At 43.8% G+C, this 20,232-nt stretch overlaps 1 protein-coding gene across 2 annotated transcripts in view; it reads right to left on the bottom strand.

Annotated features, from left to right (window-relative positions):
• Positions 1-20,232, bottom strand: part of Stat4 (signal transducer and activator of transcription 4) — an 85,846-nt gene that overhangs the window by 10,219 nt on the left and 55,395 nt on the right. Inside the window, exons 7-16 of one of the 2 annotated variants that reach the window (XM_057758434.1) lie at positions 19,339-19,424; positions 17,436-17,587; positions 15,531-15,689; positions 14,804-14,896; positions 11,940-11,999; positions 11,490-11,507; positions 11,303-11,396; positions 10,165-10,209; positions 2,038-2,121; positions 338-436 (exon numbers count right to left, since the gene is read on the bottom strand). In XM_057758434.1, the coding sequence (XP_057614417.1) occupies positions 338-436; positions 2,038-2,121; positions 10,165-10,209; positions 11,303-11,396; positions 11,490-11,507; positions 11,940-11,999; positions 14,804-14,896; positions 15,531-15,689; positions 17,436-17,587; positions 19,339-19,424 (890 nt within the window). The remainder of the gene's footprint in view (positions 1-337; positions 437-2,037; positions 2,122-10,164; positions 10,210-11,302; positions 11,397-11,489; positions 11,508-11,939; positions 12,000-14,803; positions 14,897-15,530; positions 15,690-17,435; positions 17,588-19,338; positions 19,425-20,232) is intronic. The other variant, XM_057758435.1, reaches the window with a different exon arrangement.

Raw genomic sequence — 20,232 nt, 5'->3', positions numbered from 1 at the left:
AGGACAGCCTTCGAATCCAGTCTTGGGACTGGTCAGAGTTCAGAAATGGTCAGAACTCTCGGAGTACCAATCTGTAAGAACACATGACCTCCTCCCCTTCGTTAGTATCATTCATTCGGAGGAAGGATCTTGCTATGTAGCCCGGGTTTGACTCGGATTGGCCTCAGATCACAGTCTTCCTGCCTGAGTGAGTCCTTCAAGGGCTTGGATTCTAGATGTGTGCTACCCTGCTCAGCTCGAGCAGGACACCTTAAGCATGGCCTAAAAGGGCTTACACACAGTTGAGAGGAAAAGTTATACAGGATGAGAAGCGGAGAGACAGGGATAGGAACCTTACCTGGCAGTCGTTGGTCGACACGTTGTACCAAATGATAGCTGCCCAGGCATTGGGCAGCTGGCTGACATTAGAAATCATCACCACAGGTAATGAGCTGGTCTAATTAGGAAAAAAGAAAAATTATTACAGGTAGTCCAAACTTGCATTGCTGCTACTCTTGGCCTTCTCTTCTAGAAGGCCATTTCAAGTTAACAGCCCCCGTCTTCCGATCCTGGTACCCGGGTGCCGCATGAAGAACTTCTGAGCACACACAAGCTGGAGTGCAGGAAGAAAAGGAACAGGAACCCTTTCTGAGCGCCCGACACTAGCAAGCAGGCAGTTTCCTCACTATCCTCCCTGACATTGAGAAATGACGGTACTTCCTTATGCCACACGACGCCCCAAACACAACCCAAGTGTTTTGGGTGAAGATTTAGTTATCACCATCCTTTTAAGCTGTGCTAAAGAATTTGATCTGAAAGTTACTTTGGGAATGAGCCACTATGATCTGATTATGACCTGGTGCCAAATCAAAGTCCATACTGGAAGTAGGAGTTTTGCTTAAAGCTAGAGAGGTGCACCATGGGAGTTGGAGCTGCCCCGCCTGCTTCTAAAGAACAGCTAGTACTATCGTCAACACGGTTTTCTTTTTTCTTTCTTTTTTGTTTATTTATTTATATTTGTTTATTTATTATGTATACAGCATTCTGTATGCATGTATGCCTGCACTGCAGGCCAGAAGAGGGCACCGGAACACATTATAGATGGTCGTGAGGATGGTGGTTACTGGGAATAGAACTCAGGACCTCTGGAAGACCAGTCAGTGCTCTTAACCTCTGAGCCATCTCTCCAGCCTGTCAATCCGGTTTTCTGTGGTACCAAGTAGACAGGCTTTCACAGACTAGCCTGGGAGGCTAATCACGGAACAGCCGTCCCTTCCTAATAGACACAAAATTCCTGTGGCTAGAAATACCCAGGAGCTGAGGAACTAGGCAGCTTGTAGAGGCTTAGGGGAAAGAGGTGGAGGATTTTACACACATTTGAATGCTTCAGACGAAGAGGAAAAGGCAGAATCTAAAACAACACACTCAAGCTACCCGAGATAGAGAGCTAATGGCTACACTGGCTTGTCTATCCAACATATATGGGGGCTCTAGCATGTGCTAGGAATTGTGTACAGGCAATGGTGGACATACAACTCATGGTGCCCTGACTTTAAAGAGCTCATAATTAATGCGTTCAGTTTAACCCTCCAAAGGCTTCTTTATTCTTAGAGTTCAACGGCGACTGCTAGATGATCATAAAACAGCATACCACCATCTCCATCACTTTCCTCTGCTCACCACAGCAGAGAACTTTCCAAGAGATTTCAATATATAGCTCACATTTTTGAAAATATATCACAATATGACACAGTCATATTGTTATTTCTCTGTATGGTTATTTCTCTGTATGCTTTCTATTGAATATTCATAATTCAGAAAATAATAAAAATGTGGATAACAAATTATTCCACATATATTGACTAGTCATGACTTTTTTAAAATCATTTTTTTTTAGCCAGAATGGCATCTTAACTCTTTAGTGGATATTTGACACAGTGTTTTTCTAAATAATATGTGGAGAATGTACAACAGTCTAGCACAATTGAGCTTCCACTATAAATGCTGACTTGTTGCTGTGGAACTTACTAGTGAGGAGATGTTTCTTGAGACGCTTACCTCCAAGTCAATGGTGAGGCCATAGAGGCATATCTGGGTCTCAAAGGCTATGGAGTGTAACTCCTCCGTCACCATGTGGCAGCCCTATGGGGAAACAAAGGAATTCTTTCCTTACAAAGGCAGCTTTTATGGTAGAGATATGAAAATTAACAAAGTAAATGTCATCGAAAAAATCCATATTATTGTTTTAAAATAAGGTAAAGTTAAGGAAATCTTCTTTTCCACAAACTATGACTTTGAGTTTCCAAAGCATGAGTTTTTAAAACTCTGGTATATTTTCAGTAGTTGAAATGCTAAGTCATTCCTTATTCTAGTAAGCCACCCATTTATGGGTCTATAAAAAGACTTATAATCTCGTAATGAATTGGTTGGAAAAGATATCAAGACAGCTCTGGTTAAAGATGGCATGCAAGATACATTTTCTTTGCTTTAGAAACTTTAATAAGATTTCAGTAAAACTAAATTGTCATTTAGATTCCCAGTGAGAGGCAGGGAAGTGTGGAAAAGTTGGAAGAGGTTCGAAGCCCCTAACTGCTCTGAGGTTGAAAAGGGGCCCTAACAGGCCAGTGAAGAGCCCCGGCCCATGCAGGGACATCTACACCACCCTTTGGCCTGCCCAAACGACAAGAGGATTTCTCTTCAGAGCGGATGAGTCGGTGGAGTTAGAAGACTTTGCATTCTGGGTAGAAGACAACGTGTGGGCAGTGGGGCACTGCCAAGTGAAGGGAGGAGGATTCTGTGCCAGCCTGGGCTGAAGTCTATTCCCTGTCTGCGCTTGACATCAAAAAATACATTCGGATGTGGACCAGACCAAAGGCAAGCTCACAGTTATTACCTTCCAGGAGCTGCTCCCCAAGAAACAGCCAGCTCCTAAGAATTCATCCTTGATTCTGCAGACTCAGCGTACATAGAGGGCTTCTAAATGGGTTCTATGGTCACTTGTGAAACCACAGTAATGACCATTAGACATTTGACAAAATCTCTCACATGAAATATAGATGCGAAACAAACAAACAAAAAAACCCCAAGCCAACCAAACCTCTGAAGAAAATGCAAAAAGCAAAACATTTTGTAAAAAGTAAAGACTGCATGCCAGGCCCAGTTTGCCCAACAATTAAATGACAAATGACCCCATTGTAATGAGTGGATATTGCCACTGCTCAGTGCCAAGCAACCGTATAAAGGGTCCAAGGATGCCAGTCACAGCGGATAGACAAAAAGTCACACCAACCCCCGACACTGCAAATTTCCAGAAACCAGAGATTAAATGGAAAGTCTAAAGGTCAGGAGTACAGGAATGAAGTACCACAATGGTTAAGAGCACCGACTGCTCTTCCAGAGGACCTGGGTTCAAATCTCAACACCCACGTGGCAGCTAACAACTGTCTATCACTCCAAGGTCTGACGCCCTCACACAGGCATACATGCAGGCAAAGCACCGATGCACATAAATACAAACAAATACATTGTTTTAAAAAAAAACAGAGAGAATCAGAACATAAAACAACTAGAATACCATTTTTTTTAAAATTATGAATAAAGTTATTTCTAGTACAGTATTCTATGCCTATCCAAATTAGCGGTCAAGTGTGCCCACCGAAAGCTTCTGGAAGCTGGTTCCTACAAACCTTCTCTCTGAAAGCTATTGCAAGAATTCCTCTAATAAAATCGAAAGAAATAGCTAAGAAAGAGGAGGACTTAGACCTAGCCAGAATAACGGGGAAGAGATCCCTAGCAGAGAAATCAAAAGAACTTTAAAATTGAAAATAGAAAATCAAACCATCAAACCAAACAAACCAAGTAATTATACAACAGAATTGGAAGGTGAACAGGTAGGACGGGAGGGAGAAATGACAGCCCAAACCAGATGAAAACTGTATTTTTAACTGACAAAAACCTTCACTAATATGAGGATGGGGGATACAGCTAGCCATGGAAGAAAAGGAAAAGAGAAACACTCCGATCGCCATGTTTGACTGTAAATGAGGGATCGTCTCGTTCTGGTGGAAAGTTTGGGGCTGCATGAGTGACAGGTCCTTAAGTGAGGTAAGTAAAGACTCAAGGAATCACGATGTCCCAAGAAAACCGGAAGCAATGCAAGAACAGGAATGGAATCATAGTAAGCAGCTTGACTCAGATGTTAAGTTTTATATAATTGTAATTACTTTGTATAATATTATGAAAGCAGGGGGAAATTTATATGCATCGATACTCCCCATAAAAAGTCATAACTTAATCCTGTACTCAGGAAACAATTTAGGAATTCAATAGGAAAAATTTTAAAACGCAAGAAATAAGAATTATGTTCACAGCTCAACAATGAATTCAAGAGAGGGGTTTAGGTGGGATTGGCTGGGAGAGAAATTGTCATTTTTTTTCCTCTGACAGCACCCTACAGTACTTGACTCTGCCTACAGCCAGCAGAATTGTCATCGTTAGAAGCCTTTTAGAAAAATGGCGTGTCTAGCTCAGGCGTTTTAACAAGAATGACAGGTAGAATTTGGGAAGCAATTATTCTTGATGGGGTCCATTAACATTTCATTTAGCCTCAAAAGGGACGTGGCCAGTTTTGTGATAGAAAGCTCACACCGTTCATAAAACAAGTCCAGAAACAAGTGAGAGAAACGGACTTGTCTAAACTTCAAAAGCCAGGTGAGATCAGAGGAGAGGGAGAGCTCCAAGGGTCTACAGCAATTCTGAGCCCTCTGCATTCATTTTAAGATAGAAAATTAGCCAAACACGATGCGAATAAGAATTCCGTGAGAGAATGTAAGTGCTGCAGATCACGTTAAACTCAGGATGTGTTCATCCGAAGAAAGCACAGAGGGAAACGGCCTCTCTTCCTCTGGCTAGAAGGTCGTCGCAGGCTTGATTGCCTGGATGGAGTGAAATGAGCGCACCGTGGCATTTTGCAGTAGATTAACAGAAAACCGTGTGTAGTAAATACCGTTTGCAATGGTATTTGTGTAGACAACCGCTCGCAGCATTCCTAGCGGGTGAACGTAACGACTAGCCCATTACCCTTCCCCACACAGCATGGAAGTCTGTGGCCGTCCTTTTGGCTGAGCGTAAAGTCTGAGGACCTGGCTACTATTAGGACACCAAACTGTAAAGAAGAGAAAAACCTCCCTAACGGCGAGGAAAGATGCTTCCGGTGTGCAAACACACCCCCAGGATGACTGGGGAACCTAAATTTTCATTGGACGTCCACAGAGGGGTGGTCTTCATTTTTTTTTATCCAGTTCAATGTTAGGTAAGCATGTGCAAATTATTTGAGAGGCCTCCTGCAAACACGCAAATGAAAGCCCAATACTAGCATGTTTAAATATTTCATAACCATAAACCAAGTTAACAAACAGTTACAATACGGCCTCGCCCCCTACTTTGACATACAGCCGTCACCTAACTTAACTGATTAATTAATTCAGCACCGCAGTGCTATTTACACTTGGAGGAGCAGGAAAAGCCCTGCCTCCTAACCCGCCCACCCATTTTGGTAGGTAGCTCAATTCATATCCGTAAGCATGCATGTAATAGCTCATTATGGTTATTTTCCTCCTCTTTTTAAAAGTTGTGACACATGTGTTCAGCATCCAAACGTAGATTCTGGAATACACACACACACACACACACACACACACACACACACGTATTTGGGAGGCAGCGGTGCTAGGGACATGGAGGGGTAGGAGGGAGAGGGGCAATGGCTTTATTGTATTTTGTTTTTAAAAAAGAGAGTAGAAGGAAGCTTCTACAACCACAGCAATGACCACCGGAGTTGTCCATTAACTTTGAGGAAAATTTTATGCTTTAGGGTTTCGTTTTTTCAATCTGGATGGCAAGAACGCTTCTTGGTGATTCTAACCGATTTACGTTGTTCACTTGAAATCCCCTGCTCCGTTAGGATGCACATTGACACCAAAATATGGCAACGAGGCCAATATTCAATACACAGGACCGAATAAAAAGTCTGACAGAGAGATGCAGCATTAATATTTCCAACACTTCCACGGCCATCAATCAAAGCCTTCATTGTTTTGTCAGTGCAGTCCAAGTCAGTCAGACACTAGGCAGTTTCATGGTCCTGGGGTTGATGCCTCGGCCTGTCCTTATTGCTTTTGCTGCCGACTGTCCAGTAGCGCATCCTGGAAACCCAGACAATATGAACCAACGCTGAAATCCTCCAGGAAGAAGACATACATTCCTATTTGTTCCTTTGTGTTTGCTTGTCTGATTGCTTGAGATGGGTGCCCTGTGGCCTAGGCTGGCTTCCAACGGGGCCATGAGCTGAGGAAGTAAGACCCCGAAGTCTTCTGCTGTCCCCCTTTCTGCTTTGGAGTTTTGAGACTACAGGTGTGCACCCCAACTCCGGGTCTTTGCTTGTTTAATAGGCTAGAACCTACATAACGGCACATGCAAAACTGCAGTACTTAGGGAGACAATCCTTTTTAACAAATATTTATCACCTTAAAAACAAAAAGAAAACTAAGAACTGGCTTGGATGCCAGCAATGAGAGCGCTAAGGTACAATCACAGGAGAGCCCATGAGCGGAGCGCTAAGGTACAATCACAGGAGAGTCCATGAGTGGTGAGCGCTAACAGGATAATCACAGGAGAGCCCATGAGAGAAACGCTAAGGTACAATCACAGGAGAACCCATGAGCGAAGTGCTAACAGGACAATCACAGGAGAGCCCATGAGAGGAGAGCGCTAAGGTACAATCAACGGGATAGCCCATGAGCGGAGCGCTAAGGTACAATCACAGGAGAGCCCATGAGAGGAGAGCGCTAAGGTACAATCACGGGATAGCCCATGAGAGGAGAGCGCTAACGGGACAATCACGGGATAGCCCATGAGAGGAGAGCGCTAAGGTACAATCACGGGATAGCCCATGAGAGGAGAGCGCTAACGGGACAATCACGGGATAGCCCATGAGAGGAGAGCGCTAAGGTACAATCACGGGATAGCCCATGAGCGGAGTGCTAAGGTACAATCACAGGAGAGCCCATGAGAGGAGAGCGCTAAGGTACAATCACGGGAGAGCCCACAGACAGACTCATGTGAATGAAAGCTTTCTCAGCATGTACCTACGATGAGGATACTGAACGGATGCTGTTGCACTCAGAGAGGGCGGGGGTATGGGAAGAGGCTCTGCCTCTCTTCTGTAAGGACCTGGGAGAAAGGTCATTTCCGGGGAATGCTTATTTCATGGGATTAGAAAGCTAGCTTCAGAGTCTGGTCACTTGAGAGATGACGAGGATCATTTTATTTATTTACTTAGGGTTATTGCTTGCAGACACAGATGGGGGTGTGCCCTGCATCCCATGAAAGAGGGCATGTCTTCAGCTAAGGATGTGACACGTGGATGGGCAGAGAGGGACAAGGACCCACAGTTGTTTCAATTCACTGCATGCGAGTTCCCCATACACGGAACCCCGGCTCTCCATAGAACAGGCGGCACGGAGTCCTGATCTGTAAGAACCACGGCCGACCGCGGCCCATTGCCACCCATAGCTAACTCACACATCCTCCTCACTTGGTCCTGTCAAAAGAAGTGTAGGATAACATTAACCATATCTGGAGAAAAGGAAATTGAGAGGAAGAAAGTGGCTTGCCCAAGTTATCTCTCCCGTGAGAAGTGGAGCCCGAACCGAGGCTGTTTTCAAATTCCCCAGAGGCACAGCAGAGAGGCAAAGAGGAGCCCGAAAGATAAAAGGTATGGGCTCTGCTAATTTCCTTCCGGTCTTGGCAAGGAGCCTCTGCTGATAGCCTGTTTCTGAACTGGTTAGCAGGCAATGTGAAGTGGGGCAGAAGGAGAAGGTCCTTCACCCTCCCAGAGACTGTTAGGATCCCAGAAAGATGCATCCGAGAAGGATGAGCAGCACAGACTACCAGGGTTTAATGCTGGTCCCTGTCATTAACGGCCTGTGCCAACGCTAGCTCCCCTAACTGGAAGGCGTGTGCTAACCCACCTAAGAGCGTTAGCCCGAATACCCAGCTCGCAGTGTGCACCAGGAGGAACTGTTAAACCAATTCTCACCAGGGTATGCACACTTGCTGCAGGTGTTCCTGGATGAGCAATTGGCAACCTTTGAAGCTCGAGAATGAGGTCATGGGATCCTCGCTTCCTGTCTTCCTAAAATGTGCCACTGCGATTGCTGGCCCTGTGGCTCTATGAACACCACCTCATGCCTGCTATTCTACTTTTCCTCGCGTTCCTTTGGTCATTTCTACTTACTGACCACACCCCCCATGGCTGGATCATCTTTCTCCACGTATTTCCTAGCCGTCAACTGTTTCTTGGGCACACAGTGGAGCCTGTGACTTATTCTAAATGTACCTCGGTGTCATACCAAGAGGCTGTCAATAGGGGGAGCTCAAGGAGTATCTCAACCAACGGTCCTGATTTAGCAAACTTAGAAAAAAGAAACAAAGTCATTGTATGGCTCTCTATGATTCTGTTATCAACTGGAAAACAAGAGGACATAAATTCACAGCAATATAAGTAGACACGACTAATAAGACAGTGCTTGCGTCTTCTATAGAGGAGGATGTCTCTAAGGAAATTCCAGTACAGATTTTTGATTTCACGTTGATAAAGATGACAATGTACCGCAGGAGTTGAGCGATTTAGAGGTATTCCCATTGGATCTGTTTTGCTTAAGAAAAGTACAGAATAACTGTGTTTGGTTTGTTCAGATTCACAAATAACAACATTCAGCGATGCCACGCCGAATGAAATATCACAACTATGTTCAAAATTCCACTGAGCTGGGTAACAGCAGTTCAGGGAATTTAGTAAACCCTTTGGGGGGGGATTCCCCCTAACTTATTTGTTTTGCTCAAGCCCTCAAACTCAAAGGCTCTGGCCCTGCGGGTCACTGGGAGGAAAGGCCTACTGTGGCTCTGCCTTAAGCAGTGTCTGTCCTTGAGGGTCCATGGTCTGTGGCCATTTCTAAGGGACAAGAGAGAGGGTGAAAAGCTCATAGAGGGATATGAGTGGATGTCAGGCCTGGGGCGCGGGATAGACCGCGACGCGGTGCGGGGTTTCTACAGCTCGTCCAGAGGATTCAGACGTCTCTGTCCTAACAGCTGTGATTTAACCGCTCAGTGAGTGGATCTGTACAAACCGGACAGTCAGACTCTTAATAGCCGGGCAGCTGCACCGAGGGCTCGGGGTCACCTCGGCAGCATCTCTGGGCAGGGTGTGTCAGGTGTCATCTTCTCTCAGGAAATAAAGAGTACAATATTTCTCCGTCGAATTATTCCAAAGGTGACAGTGGTCAGTCACCGTTAGGAAGGTGGACGCAGACTTATATTTTCCATATTCAAACATGAAGATAAAAAATATAATGCCGAATTTTTCAGGCCAACTAAAAGATGGCCCTCATGGCTAGAACTCGGCCAGTCTATTGGCTGGAATATTTGTTCAGTTAATGTAAACTTTATAGATCAAAGGAATTGATGCTACACAATGGAAGAATTACTTTTCAGCTATGATTTTTCATGAGATGTGGCATGATTTTTGACACTTGTTATACATCTGGGGGAAAACAAAGGCTTTCAAGATAGTGTACCATGATGGAAGGCTAATTAAAGAAATCGTGATACCAATATAAAATATAATACAATGAAACAATTTAAATCATGTCCTCCAAACGGAAGCTGTTCACGACGTGTGGCTATGTCAATCAAAAGGTTATGAAACAATGCCTATGCCATAGTTTGTTTGTTTTCAAGACAGGGTTTCTCTGTGTAGCCCTGGCTGTCCTGGAACTCAATCTGTAGATCAGGCTGGTCTTGAACTCAGAGATCTTGCCTTCGCCTCCCAAGTGCTGGGATTAATGGCGTGCGCCACCACTGCCCAGTTGAGGTATTTTTGAGACATAGAAGATTAGACTGGTGTACCCAGAAGGTTAATGTTTTCTCTGCAGGGTGGTATGATGTGTTATTTTAATTTTAGCCTCCAAGAATCCCCATATTATCTGTAATGATCAAGCTTTATGTTTATAATCAGGGAAACATAAGGGAAAGGGAGATATAAAATTAAGCAGTTTAAGAGCATTGGGGACATGCTGTTATAGGACTGTTTCCCAGAAAAATTCCCCAAGAGTTCATATTTCCTACCTCATTTCCTTTACTTCCAGCACTGGACTTCATTTCCTTCGGTTGCTGTGTGAAAGAAAACAGCAGGGTTTAGATGGAGGATTGTTATCAGCTGGGTATCAAGCTGGCCACACCCTCTACAGTCAGCGTGTTCACAGCCGTAGTTCCGTGAGAGAGAGAGAGAGAGAGAGAGAGAGAGAGAGAGAGAGCAATAACTCTTGCTCTCTTGCTCATTGAAACCCCACATCTCTACCTAGATCCAACAGTAGCTAGTACAGAAACCCAAACGAAACCCCACCTCATCATACGTCTGTCTGTGCAGATGTCTTTCTGCTAACCAGTTTTGCATTTCGGAAAGCGGACCCTTCCGGGCTGGGGCGGTGGCATCCCATATTCAGGCAGATGTTGGCTAAGTGTTAATAAACCAGACAAACAGCCTGTGGCAAGAAGGGCAATAAGGCCTTTGGAAATCTAAGAACTATCAGAAAGAGAAAGAGAGACGGGGAGAGAGAGAGAGAGAGAGAGAGAACAGGAAGAGAACTCTAGGTCAAGAGGAAGTGGTGAACAGGAGAAGCAGCAGAATGGGGCAGGAGGGGGGCAGAGCTTTCTAGACAATGCCAAGGCAGATGGTATGAGGGTGTGTTGGGACACCCCAAGAGCAGCCCAAGTTGTCCTGAAATGAAAGTGCTTTCTGCCACACCTTATTGGGTGTCACTTCCTGGGGGACTTTAAAAAAAAAATGAAACCAGAATGGCTCTGCCTTTAACACAGATCTCTGCAGTTGTCACGGTCAGCCTTGGCCAACCACTGCAAATGGCGGCCGCTCTGAATTGTAATTCTTCAGAAGTCACTGTCAGCGTTTCTGCTCCATGTCCTTTCTGCTGTCTGAACTTTTCAGTGCTGGCAGCTTATGTACCATATGGAGAAGAAAGTAAGAGATTAGCTAAGAAACTTCTTACTGTTGACAGTGGATACATGAAGTAAGGAACTAGGTAAAAATAAGAAAACGATTACAGAAGAAACCATGGTACAGTAAGAAACGCTCATGGAAGGAGCCAAATAAAATACTCTGAATTACATATCCTGTTAGCAAAGCTTTGGGCAGTGCCTGTGTGACTGGGTGGAGGGCAACGCCTGCGCCATCTTATTTGCTACTTACCAAATGTCTAAATTCTACTGAGAGACTCCCGTTGGAGGCCTCCTCAATGGACATGGCTTTGACTTGAGTCCCGCAAAGCACAAATCTTCTATTGCTAGAGAGAAAAGTTTTTGTCTTTAAAAAAGGTTTTGGGTCAACAAATACTTGGATAATTTTTACAAAATAATCTGCCAAGTAAATATCTTACCTCAGAGTTGAGACATTCCTGTAAAAGCAAGAAGAGCCTTTCAAGTGAGCTGGTTATTAGACCCGGGAAGGTATTTCTAGACTACGACTGCTTTAAGTCACACTACAGTGAGCGTCATCTAAGTCTTCATAGTTAAGTAATGCTTGAACTTGAAATCGAGTATTTGAAGTGGTAAGAAAAGTTAGAGAAATAGATGTACAAGTTCAAAATGATTGTGTAAGGCCGGGCGGTGGTGGCACATGCCTTTAATCCCAGCACTCGGGAGGCAGAGGCAGGCGGATCTCTGTGAGTTCGAGGCCAGCCTGATCTACAAGAGCTAGTTCCAGGACAGGAACCAAAAAACTACGGAGAAACCCTGTCTCAAAAATTAAAAAAAAAAAAAATGATTGTGTAAGAATTTTAAAAAATCTGTCATTGCCATATTTTTTGAAACGGAATCAGAAATCTTACTTGTCAATGGAAGCTTTCACCTTCACCTGGTAGTTGAGCTCCGGCAATTTTATTAGTAGTCTGTGAAGAAATGGGAAAAAAGAATCAAAGACAGAAATTTAGAAGTGGTAAACGTTTTTCTTTCTTTCTCTCCCTGTCTCTCTTTTCTTTCTCTCTTTCTTCTTCCTTCCTTCCTTTCTTTTTTTTGCTTTTTCGAGACATGGTTCCTCTGTGTAGCCCTAGCTGTCCTGGAACTAGCTCTTGTAGACCAGGCTAACTTTGAACTCACAGAGATCTGCCTGCCTTATCATCCTCCGGAATGCTGGAATTAAAGTTGTACACCACCACCGCCCAGCATACAAGTTTTTTCTACATTTAAATAACTAAGCATATTTCTAGCACAGACACATAAATAAAACATTATCTCCACTTATAGGTTGATGTGATTTAAAGTGTAAAATCTTCTTGAGTTTGTTCTGTGGCTCTACGGGCACCAGTCAATGTCACTACCTACAAACATTGCTGTTTGCACATTTTCTCAGTTGATAGGCACTAGATATGTTGGTCTGTTCAGAAAAACAGCTGTATATTTTGGGCTGAAATCTAAACTATATGTATTTAAGAAAGATTCTTTGGAAGTCTTTTAACACAATTCCATCTCCTCCCCATACCATGAAAGCAAATGTTTTGTAAACCTAGCAAAACCAAATATTTTTGAGAATTTTGATGAGGAAAACATTGAGGAAGACCATACTTCTAAAATGAATACAGAAATATCCCAATTAAATTATATTTGTAATTCTAAAAATAGTCATATATTTTCATAGCGGCAAACATGCTCGTAACTAAAACAGATCTAACTTCAAACAAAGGCACATTTCAAGCTTAATAAGAATCCAGCCAAGTGGGCGGGATTTATAGAATATGGAGAAATATTAGAAGGAGAGACACAAAACCAGAGTTCATCAAGAGCTCAAGCAAAGATGCGCACACAGCGAAGCAAAGGGTCCTTAAACGAATTGCACAAGACTGGTTCCAGGGTGGAGTACATTAAGCACAAAGTCAGTAGTAGATGGTGAAGGGTGTGTGTGCTCTGGTGTGTGCTCTCACGAACATGGACACAGATTTTTCCTTTCCATCTTCCTTGTTATCTGCTCCAGAAAAGGTTTGATCCACTATAAAGCGCATACGGCTGACCCCAGAGCAGTGGTTCCTGGAGTGTGGGTCGTGACCCCTTTGGGATCACGTATCAGATATTTACAGTATGCTTCATAACAGCAGCAAAGTTACAGTTATGAACTAGCAACAAAAGTAAGTTTATGGTTGGGTGTCACCCCAGCAGGAGGGACTGGATTAAAGGGTCGCAGCATTAGGAAGGTGGAGAACCACTCTCCTAGAGTCTCCCGTGTGTGTCACCGCCTCTTTGAAACAGGAGAGCACAATGCTATGGCAGAGAGGCACTTTAGAGGGAAGATTTGTACAATCTAGCAAGAGAGTCCGTCCAAAATTCAGGGAAGAAGAGGAGGACCCAGCAGTCTGAGGAGGAGGACGGGATACCCACTCTAGGATGGTAGGCTACGTCCAGGCATCATTTCAAATAAAACCCAAGTACTGCCTGCTCAGAATGCTTTTCCACTCAGAATGCTTTTCCACTCAGAATGCTTTTCAGACAGCCCTTACAATCTCCTAATTTTCTCTCCCCGCATTTCCAACTTCCTCGTCAACTACATGGATGTAAAGGTAGGATGTCCACCACATCTCCGTCCTGATTCCCTTGTCACTGTCTCCCAGCTTCCATGGGGGTAGGGAGACGAGAAAGGAATAACTCTTAAGAATGACATTTTCAGGCCGGGCGGTGGTGGCGCACGCCTTTAATCCTAGCACTCGGGAGGCAGAGGATCTCTGTGAGTTCGAGACCAGCCTGGTCTACAAGAGCTAGTTCCAGGACAGGCTCCAAAACCACAGAGAAACCCTGTCTTGAAAAACCAAAAAAAAGAATGACATTTTCAAAAGAAATCTGGCAAAATACACAGAAAGAAATTGATTGGGAGGGTTAATTGAAAGGCAAACTGAAAAGTGCCTTCCTTTTAAAAACTGGGTTCCAGTGCCCTATTGTGATCAACGGTCCTGCCATAGAACCCTCAGCTGCTTTCCACCGTAGGATCAACAGAGGCATCTTAATTTACGCAGCATTCCTTCTGATTAGGAATTTTGCAGCTCCTGGAGTTGAAGGCTCAACAAATGTCTTTAAAAGTAAGACTGAAACACCTTGTCTTAAGTTTACTCAGGAAAACCTAAGTTTTGGTTGCTCATAAAAACGCACCAAATATACAACGAAAACTCCGTGAAAATCATCCAAGCCCACGCATTCCCTAAATTAGGTGCTTGGCAAGGATATACCGAGAACCGCGGTGCTCAAAGTTTTGTGGAAAGAACATTTACTGGGTAATCACAGGGAAGCCTGGGCACCCGTTTCCTGGACATCGCGTCTCCCACTGTTTGTCCCCATCTGCTTTGCTGTTCTGTTTCTCTCGGCTCCGCTCTGTGGCCGAACAGAGTCAGCCACGATCTCTGTGTGCCCGATTTCCTACAGTTCTCCCTTCTGTCTTTCCAGTCTTTCCTCACGTTAACCTTTTTCATCAATTAATCCCAGAGTGCCTGATATGATGAACACACACATTCATGCTAACATCCCTCATGTCTTCATTATTATCCCACGTTGTCATGTTCTTGACAAGCAAACTCTGTCAGAACTCCCCTGCGGGGACTTGCCAGAGCCTGGGCTCTCAGCAGGTGCTCGACCAGGAAGGGCTGAACGGAAGGTGCCCTCATTAGCAGTGGCTGTCGCGCCAGAGATATAAAGGAACGGACTGTGTTCCGCCTACCTCAGTTTGGTAGTGAACTGTATGAGGGTTTTAAGGACCATCGGCCTCTGAGGGTGTGTCGGCATGCACGGCTGTCGCTCAACCACAAACGAGCTACATGGAAAGGAAAGACCGTTTGAAAATGTTGAAAATTTAAACCACAGAGAAACTGGATGCGATTTTCCCCACAAAGCCTGGACTTCTTACATTTGGAAGATGCCCCCATCCCACCTCCGGTCTCCCCAGCAGTTTCTCAAGCCATTAGTGTAAAATAACAGGGAAAAGGTCTGAAGGTCATCCCTAATTAACAACAGCAAATCTTAATTACCCGTTACAGACTCAATAAACATCCTGCTTATCCTACATGACCAAAGAGGGACTTCATTTCATGCCATTTGGGACTGAATGTTGGGAGTTCTGATGCTAAAAATTAGGATATTTTTCTCCAGTGAACTTCCACAAAATGATCCCCACACTCGTTTCTTGAATGCACTCTCAGGAAGAAACCCTTCATCTTGTCTCAAAAATGTGAAAACTGAGCGGGAGGTGGGTGATGCGGTTGAGTACCATGCGGAAAACTTGAGTCCGCTGCCGAGAGACACACACGCTGCCGATTAAGGAGCCAAGCGCGGAAATGCGGTTGTGGGGCTCTCTGGGCTGCTTCCCGGGGTCCCTACCACTCTGTCCTACTCTGCCCCGCGCCCAGCGAGTGTTACAGTCACCGCGAGCATGCCAGTGACTCACTTACTTCTTGAAAAGGTTGTAGATCAGGAAGGTGGCTCTCTCCAGCAGGTGTGCTCTCTGGGTGGGGATGGGGTCGCCTTCGTAAGTCATCTTGGTCGATTGCTCCTCTAGTTTCTCCAATTGTCGTCTGAGTTGGAAAAGACTTTCTGCCAACAGGGTAAAGCTATTGAACAGCAAATGACAGGTGTTTGTCCCCACTTCGTGACTGAGCTACTTTAGCAACTAAATAATAAATGATTAAGTGGTTGAATTAAAGAAATCATTTAATTCCAATGATGATTTATGACAAGTCTTTATTGTCTTTTCCTCCAATCTTCTCTTCTTTTCAATATGTATCGTGTTGGGTATCTTCTAATTTGGGCTTTTAATTTGCAGACATCCTTTATGAGATATTGTCAACATCTGCAGCCAAATCCCTTTTAATTGGCCTTGAGATCATGTTAACTGTGTGTATGAAGAATTTGGAGACAAACCAATTTAAAGTGTAGGGTACAAGGCATGGAGACTGTGGTGTGGAAATCCACCTCCCCCGCTACCCCACTGCACACATTTGTCCCTGAGTTTTAGCGGGCAGCGGTGACCGAACCGTTCCGGCAGAAGTTACACCGTGTTTGGGAATGCTTGCTTCTGAGATCCAAGTGGATCTTTCCTTAGAGATGGAGGGGAGGAGCTAGGTCCTAGCCAGAGCAGGCCAAGAAAGACTGGAACAGACTAGGAAGAAGAGGGGGCCCCAGCGTGAGGAGCAGAGTAGTCCCAGAGGTCCTTATAGAACTCGTCTCTCAAGCGTTAGATAGAAGGGACCAGGCCAGGAGCTGTGGCCCCTGCTGGGTTTCACTGTGGGCACCGTGGCTGGGGGCTTCATTGCTCCCTTTGTTGCTTGTCTTGTTTTTACAGCAGATCTCTCTGGGTTTAGAGAATTGAGGAAAATCAATATATTTTAAAATGATGCATGTATGTCTTTACTTCTCTTGAGAAGTAAGCCAGAGCAAGCAGGGGCATGACAAACTTCCATTTTCTAGAATTATTCCTTAGAAAGCAATTTTGAAATTTTAACGGAACAATCCGGCCTCTCTGTGCGTTTTTCTATTGCTCTCTCAAACAGTCTTATTTTCTGTTGGTGAGTCAGAAAACTTTATCAACATTTTATCTTGTAATCTAAAAAGGTAGTGTCTACATTTAATGGCGGGTCTGTGTTTTAAGTGGAGACGCCTTGCTGTTGACTGCTGGAGATTATGTAACTTGAAATGGTGTTATACTTTTATATAGGGTCTTGTGCTGCATTTGCGGCTCCCCTGAGATGGACGTATATCACTCTGCCTAGCTGAACTTTCTTTTTAACTGGCCAGCAAACCTTGTGTATATTTGTGGTTTTACACATGGTGTTTTGAGATATTTGTATACCGAAGGATGGCCAGATCAAAACTAAAACATGTGTATTGTCTCTCACAACCTTCTTCTTGTAAGAGCAGAAGATCGACTTAGGAATTTTCAAGTTTATAAGCTATTACTAACTACAGTCATCATGATGTGTGTCAGAGTTGCTCATTCTTTCCAACTGAAAGTTTGCAACCCTGACCAACATCCTTAACAAAGTGAATGTGTTTGAAAGCATAAAACTATACGTTTAACTCATATCATAAGACATACATTCTAAAAAGTTATTTTTTTAAAAGATTTTTGAAGCTAATTTTTCTTACATCCGTGCAGATAATACATTGCTGGCTTCAAAAAAACTCATTTGAGTCTTTCAAGCTATCAATGTCTGAATACTGAGGAATTCTTATGCATGGGAGATGGTTCCTTTGCCTCTGTGCTTGGTGTAACCCGTGCTCTCGCTTGCTCGCTCGCCGAGCACCCCGAAGCCTGCACTTCCTGTGGTTTTCACTAGAACTAAAGTCAATGGCTTTACCAGTTCTGAAGCTGGTCCAGCCCGTTGTGGAGCGGGCCGCCGATGCAGGCGATCTGCTGCCGCCTCTTCCAATCCTGCAGCTCCTCGATCAGCAAGTTGTTCATCAGCAGGTCTGACTCGTTCACGATCTGTGTCATCTTACTGAGGGCTTCCTAAAGCCAGAGGCGGGGAAGGAGATACACACAACATCACCCAGGTCACGCTTTTGCTGACAAAGCATACTGACCTGAGACATGAAGGCTTGATGAAAATTAGCCAAGTATTTGATCGAGACCAGCTCCTACTTGGTCTAGCATTGCCTTCTCAAACGTCAAAGTCTTTACAACTGGGTAATGTCACAAGAATTGTGGCCACAGTAGACATTCCCATGTTTCAGTTTCCGTGTATCCAACGGGAACTTCGGTGCCAATACTGAACCTTGCTGTCCTACACATGCGTTTGAACCGTTGCTTGTTCTGCTTGTTTATATGTGTACAGGTGTAGTGTCTGCATGTACGTCTAGACGGTGCATGTGTGCAGTGCCTACCGAAGCTAGAAGAGGTATCGGATCCTCTAGTGGTGGAGTTGGTGATGAGCCACAGTGTGGGTTCTGGGAATGGAACCCGCTCCCTCTTGAGAGCAGTCAGTGCTCTGAACCCGCAGCTATTGCTCCAGTACCTATTTCTACGTTTGTTTGTTTGTTTGTTTTTTAAATAAATGTGATTATCCATCTATTTGCAAATATGCTGATTAAAACCCGGGTCTTTCCTTGTTACTTTTTCTGCAGACTCTACTTGTGCTCGTGGCGACATTGCGAAGTAACTTTCTAGGCATAGGAATCAGGAGACGGAGTTTCTCTTCGGGTTTTCAACAACACTGCGAGCTTGAGCAAAGCATTTGCCTTGCTATAACTTAGGTTTCTCATATATGTAACTGGGTGGATGAGCTAAGTTATTTTCAGAGTTCCTTCTCAAATTCTGTTTTTCAAACAAAATAAGATGGTACATGTAAAATGTAAACGGATTTTCCATAAAAAGCCTTACATTTGGATTAGTTCCTTGCACGCTTGTAATATATAAATATTCCTAGTTACATTTATGATCAATTTAAGGTGAAATAAACTTGTATGGAATCATGTAAGTTCATTCACCGAAAGGGATTGCTTAGAAATGAACTATTGATTTAACAGTTATTGGTTAAATCCCAACTGCATTGCCTTTTAAAGTCAGGGAGAAAATTGAAATAAGAATATTTGATCTCGGGGTTGGAGAGATGGCTCAGAGGTTAAGAGCACTGACTGCTCTTCCTGAGGTCCCGAGTTCAATTCCCAGCAACCACATAGTGGCTCACAACAATCTGTACTGAGATCTGGTACCCTCTTCGGGCCTGCAAACATACAAACAGACAGAACACTGTATACATAATAAATAAATAAAAGAAATTGTTAAAAAAAGAATATTTAATCTCTTAAAAATATTTCATTGAGTCAAAAAATATTTATGCTTGGTTGCCAACAAATGACACTTGAGTTTGGAAGATTTTATAAATAGGACAATATTTAACAATCTCATCCTCAGAATAAAATATAGAACATAGTATTTTTTCCAATAAGGTTTTAAGTCATCAAGCAATTTTTAATTCTAAATGTGTAGTGTAACCCACTTCAGCATGCTACACAGTAAACAATAAAACTCGGTACACCTTCGGTTTTAAGTTAATGATACTCCAGCAGCATTTCACAGGCCGGGGGGGGCGTGGAGCAGGATGGCTACACAAGTATACTCAGTCAGTTTCTGCAAACACCACCTTGTTTTCATTCAGTGTAAATGGAACTGATAAAATCTGAGGCCTTGATTATTTTCAGTAGGATGAGGTTTAGGGGAAAAAAGTCAGGCAAACTGGCCGGTTAAAATTCTCCACCGACCTTTCTCTTGAAGTCCAGGCTGTTAAGCATTTCCTGCAGTGTCAAAACCTCCTGGTTCATTAGAATGCTATTCTTCTCACCATGGTCTGCAAAGGAAAGGAGACCAGATTCAGAATACTCACCTCTGGGGCAAGCCTTTTAGTCCCCAAAGCCAAATCGATCTCAATCCACCTCCACACCCTGGGCAGGACCAGGGACCTAGGCTGTCAGAGACAACATGGACTCCTGGTGTTGACCATGGAAGGCCAATCTGGGAATGTTCTCATCCAGCCAAGTGTGCACAGGGACCTTACATTTATCTACACGCCAGAGGGAGGATGCTCTTCACTTGGTACTCAGTTTTTGGTGGTAGACAAAGGAAGGTTTGGTAAGGGCTTGTTTTACTGGTTCTTCCTGCACTAAGGAAAAAATGCTGGCTAGATATAAGGAAAGGGGATTCCTTGTGCTCGTGATTAAATCATGAGACTCCTTCTATGGTCTCTCCCCATCTCTCCCCAGTCCGTTCATTCTCTGCCTAGGAGAGTTAGTTAGTCTTAATGAACTTACAAGAATTAGTAAAGCTAAAATGTCTACTTTTCCATTTTACAAAATGGTCTAGTCTCACAGCAGGACTGGTCAGGGAAAAGTACAGAAAATGAACCAAAATGAAAAATCATTTAGCCCCTTGAATGGGAAGATATGCCATAAACCAATACTGTACTTCTTAGTTTGAATATTGGTACACAGTAAGTGCGGAGGGCTGAGGATGCTTATCTTAAAAACAAAACAAAACAAAAAAGCCAACAAAACCACTGTTCCAAATTTCTCTACAAATATCGCTAATCTTCAGGATGTTATTTCTGGTTTTAACGGCTCACAAATTCTCCATTTCTTCGATGCTACTCACAGTAAAAT

Source organism: Chionomys nivalis, chromosome 26 (genome assembly GCF_950005125.1).
Source record: "Chionomys nivalis chromosome 26, mChiNiv1.1, whole genome shotgun sequence".
Classification (NCBI taxonomy): Eukaryota; Metazoa; Chordata; class Mammalia; order Rodentia; family Cricetidae; genus Chionomys; species Chionomys nivalis.
Note: the sequence above shows the minus strand (reverse complement) of the source record. Positions and strands in the feature narration are given on the sequence as shown.